General features: G+C 46.0%; 1 protein-coding gene across 1 annotated transcript; it reads right to left on the bottom strand.

The window, feature by feature from the left end:
- Positions 1–539: 539 nt before the first annotated feature.
- On the bottom strand, positions 540–3094 carry LOC115327819 (juvenile hormone acid O-methyltransferase-like). The gene is made up of 3 exons (XM_029988868.2): positions 2507–3094; positions 1401–1557; positions 540–707 (listed from the first exon to the last, which is right to left on the bottom strand). Exons 1-3 carry the CDS (start codon positions 3092–3094, stop codon positions 541–543), a joined length of 912 nt encoding a protein of 303 aa, XP_029844728.2. The 3' UTR covers position 540.
- Between the last annotated feature and the right edge of the window lie 1868 nt (positions 3095–4962).

Genomic DNA, 4962 nt, shown 5'->3' with positions numbered 1-4962 from the left:
AGTGCAATTACTCTTAGGCGAGTCCATTTTCGGCAAAAAGGGGGACGGGGGGGGGGGGGGGGGGGGGGGGGGCTCGTAGGGTTTGGCGGGCACGATGCGGCTGCATCATAACCAACGACACTGGGGAGGACCGAAATGGCTATTGACCGGCAAACCACTACCTTGCGATGGTTTGGTCGTCTATATGTTAATATATGTTTGCGCCCTGCTAGCACGCAGGGAGAGCAGTGGCGCTGCGCTGTCTTTTTTTTATGGCCTCCAAATACACTTGCGCATGTTTCACTCGCATCATCATCCTGTCGTGCAATTGCAACAGAAAGTAATATAACCAATTTTCACTCGTGCCTCTTGCCACTTTTCAAAGAAATGCAAGGAAACAAATGATATGAAAACAGAAGAAAGCTCCTGGCTCCTTTGATACCGGGATAAAATGAAATCTTTTATTTTCGCGCATAAATACGAATATCAATGAAGAACGCAATAAAAAATTTGTTTCTTTAAGCTTTTAAAATGGAAGTAAACGTTCCTACTACTACTACATTAAGGTTTACAGGCATGGACAATATATACGTCGAGGTAATAGTGTGGATCTCCGCCATCTTTCTCCGCCCAAAACGTACGCACGACATTGGAGAGGTCGTTCTTGAATTCGGTTCTTGATTCCTCCGGAAGCATCGGTAGAATCGGATTTATAGCTGTGCTCATTTCTGAAACAGAAATGCCCGTTCATTATTCACATAGTTCGTGTCAAACGTTGCATGTCGAGAGCAACAGGTCGGCTCTATTGGTTGTAGTACGCGACCTGCCACTAGCCGTGCTGCCAGTGTCAGACAGCAAAAAGAGCGCCAGTTCGACAATTAACTTCAACAGTTAACTGTTGGAATCAAAAACTTTTGCTAGGCTATGCAAGCTGCAACCCGATTGAACGAGTTCGACAGTATCCATTAACCCGTCCAGTCATCCACCGGAAAGCGTTCTCGTGTTGGTTTTGTACCACGTGGGGTCAAATAAGTTCACATCTATCAAAATTTTATGAGAATCACTTGTGACTTCCTTCGAATGTATAGTTGATGGCAAGCACCGAACCAAAGTTTGAAACGTAATTTTATTTTTGATGTCACCGTGACCTCACATGACTGTATGGCGTCATGATGTCACGTGACTCGTGAAGTCATGCAATATTATGACTTCACGTGACACGTGGTTTGCACTAGACACCATTTTGTGCTCACCGGTCTTTGTCACAATAACCAAGATTGCGTAACTTTGCTTTTCTTATACATTGAGCGAGCGGAATCTCGTGATGCTGGTACCATATTTAAAATTAATATAGATATCCGCTATGTCATAACCCGCCACTACACTGCAATCGGTCCTAGGGAACTAAGACGGATACTCACCAATCGTTTCGTCCATGTCCTCGACTTTTATTTCCATTCTTGAAACTTCACACGTGTAGGGCACGAGATTGACCGTTTTGAGCACGTCCAGCATGTAGGAAATAAGGCCAGAGTGGTCGGCGATGTCATGACTCACTGGAGTGTAGAACTCGCAGAGCTGAAACAAACAAATTAATTTCATTGGCCGTTGTATACCTACCTAAATACTGCGAAGATGTTCGTGTCCTGGTCGTGTCTTAGACTCTCCGCGATAAACATATAAGCGGAAACAAACAGCTGGTTCACGTACTGTTTAAATAAGAATTAACAAGTTATTTTGGGGTTCTTCCCAACAGTATTTATAAAATACTATGCAGGGTGTGCGGACGTAAACAAAAATAAATAATGGCCGAACTTCCGGTTGGCTAATGATTTTGCTTGTTTTTGAGGACCCTCAGTGAGCAGCCTGTACTTTAGGAGCCTCACCGCCGAGGACTAACTGTGGTACCTCCCGAAAAATACATGCACTATAGCTATACGCCTTCCTGTTCCCTTCGGTGAAAAGAAAGAGCAATTGTTTCTCAAAGTAATGAGAAATCTGCCGAAGGTAGCGTGTGCACATCTTCACGACTACCTTTTCGACTAGCCTAGCTCATATGCCTGAGAACGACTGAAAAACCTTCAAGTCCTTAAGCCCGTTCAACTACTTCGTGAACGGCGAGGCATTTGCGGTTTGCAGCTACCTTCCCCAGGCCCCGAAGATATACGCGCCAAACTTCCCCGCAGGGGTCGCCAAGCCGGGTCTCGGTTTTAGCAGACAATTTTGCGGCAGTAAACATTATCTACGGTAAAGTTTACTTCAAGACACTGAGCAACATTTGCGTGCCCGAAGCCACCAGGAGCACGCGCTTTCTCATAATAAGGATGTTATTCTCTCTCTTCCAGCACTCGCTCGCTGCCTTTTGCCGCGTTTTGACTGAGCGTGCGCCGAACGCGCCGAACCGCTATCGCCGAACCGCTATCGACGGTGGAACCGTCACGCTGGAGGCAATACAACTAAACCTCTTTCCTGCCGCTCGCCCCTTTCCCTCAGCTTCTGTATGTGCAGCTCATAATAAAGGGCATACCTGAGCGTACGATTTCCATCGATCCATCCGAACGATTCTCCTCCATATTTCGAAGCCCGTCCAACGAGCCACGATGGTGAGCAGGCACTCGCCGCCAGAGGTCATCAAGTCAGATATATGTCCGAACGCCGTCACTTGGTCCTTGACCCATTGCAGAACGAAAAACGAGTAGACACGGTCAAACTTTCCGTAGCGCTTCACCAGACCCGAAGCGTCGTCCGCAATGTCGTACACCTCGTACTCGATCTGCGGATCCGCGTAGTTCTCTCGGGAGTACCGGACCATCTCCTTGGCCACGTCCGTGGCGACGATCCTTCGGCAAGGCTGGCATCGCGGCAAGAGTTCCTGGAGCGTGAAGTCGCCGGTCCCGCAGCCCAAGTCCATGAACTGCTGCTGGTCCGCGCTGGGTTTGTCCCTGAAGCAAGACTGGAGGAGCTCGAGTACCCGGATGTTGACGGTTCGCTGCAGCGCGTTGGCCTTCACGTAGAGCTCGGGAAAGAACCTCGGGACTGGACGAGACTCCTCGGTCGCCGTGGGATACGGGGAATCCGTTGTGTTCGGAACTTGACATCTAGGGTGCGAATGCATGACCTCTTTCCGGGACAAATCCTGCAACAAAACGTCAGAATGAAACGGTTGTCAACAGATTCTAGAGAAGGGCCGCGTTCACTTTGATCCGACACTGCACTGCGGCTAAACTCACCGAGATCTTATGAAACGAAGTCGTGGTCTCTTATATTCACGCTTTTAACTTCGCAACTCGTTATTTCGGCTAACACTGTAACCCCATTGGCTGTGAAGCCTTAATTAGATGTACGGGACGCGCCACATGCTGCGTTTGAGAGGTTTCTAGTGAACAGTTCAAAAACAAAAGTGGTTTGTTGTCGCTCTAACCGCAAAAATAAACTAGGCAACGCCGAACGCTCCTTTTCAGCCCAGATGCTCGAACCAGATGCCAAAGTTTCACATCAAACATTTATCAAATTCAAAAGTTACAAGTTGTTTTTCTACCTGTTTTTGCATGTTTTCGGTACCTGGCACCATTCGTCTCCGAGTGTCCGACAGCTCCGTCGGCTGCAATTTTCCCATTGAAAATGTCAGAAAAAGACATAACTTTTGAAAGAGATAACGCTGAGTTCTGAAGCTCTGTCACCTGGTTCGAACCGTTGGCGCTACATTTGGGCGGAGAATGAGCGTTCGGTGATGCGCAGTTTATTTTTACGGTGAAAGGACCCCTTTAAAATTTGGGGGAGACCGTAAATGATCGAATGGTAAGGATTCAAAAAAGCACAAAAAGATATAAAAAAAATGTTTTGTACAGAATTAGTCGATTACCGTGAAATATTGCCTGTTTGTACACACTCGTAGAAGACGTTCAATAAAACTAAAACGATCCATTCAACACAAAAATAAAAAAAACAAAAAATGTGCAACTGTTTTTTTTTTTTTAATTTCTCTAGTTCAGTCTGCTTTCCGTTCCCCTTCGTTCAGTTTCATTCTTATTCAACACAATCATACTCTGTCAACATTGTGCTTCGAATTTTACGCGAAACCTCGCCACACATCTGTTTCTCTTTTCTTTTTCAGCCGACGAGTATTTCTCAGAAAGGTTTTCATTTTGTGTTATATATGAAACGATGCCTGACATCGAACATTTAGGTGTCTGGATGTTTTCTTTTTTTCTTTTTTTCCCCGCACTACTGGGAGATCGCCTGTTTTATGAACTCATTATGCGAAGCGATTTGTCTGAATCGCCTTGAAACATTGCATTTTTGCTTGATTGACGACATAATTGCGCTGTACGTTAAGAAAACAGCAATAACGACACAAAACAACGGGCTACACAGACTCTTTTGTGCACGTGTCGGTCACTGCCTTGTTTGTTTAATTTGTCTTTCTGCATGCACAGACCGTTAACAACAGTTGTTTCACAGTAGATTATTCTGGAAACATATGGCGCCAACACCATCTGCTTGAAGCATTCTGACGTTTCAATTTATACAGCACGAGAGACCATCGAGGAGTAGAAGACGAAGTAAACACTGGTTTCACATCTTGTGGTTTCAGAAGGCATAGAAGCCGGGAGTAGAACAGAACAGAGTGATGTGACCTCCTTTTGTGTTCGATTTATTTTTTGAACTTTCCGTGCTTCTGATGATCAGAGGGAATGTATCATGTCACTTCCAGTACACATCTAGCGTTTAAACCGGCACGAGCGTACATTGAAACGGCCCCAATGATGGACTTGATTGACTTTTGAAAAGCGTTTGTTAGACCCGTTTTAAAAGTCAATCGAGAAACGTTGGCGGTCTTTCTAGACAGGCGAGGTGGCGCAAGCTAACACCTATTACAAAGGGCATATCCATTAACACCCATTCATCCATCCATCCATTGCAACGAATCGCGTAATTGGATTTGAGTCGCCGCCACACGCAGACGCCGGCGCCGCGCGCGCC

This window comes from Ixodes scapularis, unplaced genomic scaffold (assembly GCF_016920785.2).
Source record: "Ixodes scapularis isolate PalLabHiFi unplaced genomic scaffold, ASM1692078v2 PGA_scaffold11__112_contigs__length_91849675, whole genome shotgun sequence".
Taxonomy (NCBI): Eukaryota; Metazoa; Arthropoda; class Arachnida; order Ixodida; family Ixodidae; genus Ixodes; species Ixodes scapularis.
This window is presented reverse-complemented; position numbering and strand designations above follow the sequence as displayed.

Excerpts from the sequence above, each read along its gene's own strand:
- LOC115327819 (XM_029988868.2), bottom strand. The coding sequence starts at position 3,094 with ATGCATTCGCACCCTAGATGTCAAGTTCCGAACACAACGGATTCCCCG. Across the intron at positions 1,558-2,506 it reads GATGGAAATCGTACGCTCAG|CTCTGCGAGTTCTACACTCC; the intron begins GTATGCCCTTTA and ends TGTTTGTTTCAG. Across the intron at positions 708-1,400 it reads GGACATGGACGAAACGATTG|AAATGAGCACAGCTATAAAT; the intron begins GTGAGTATCCGT and ends TTTCTGTTTCAG.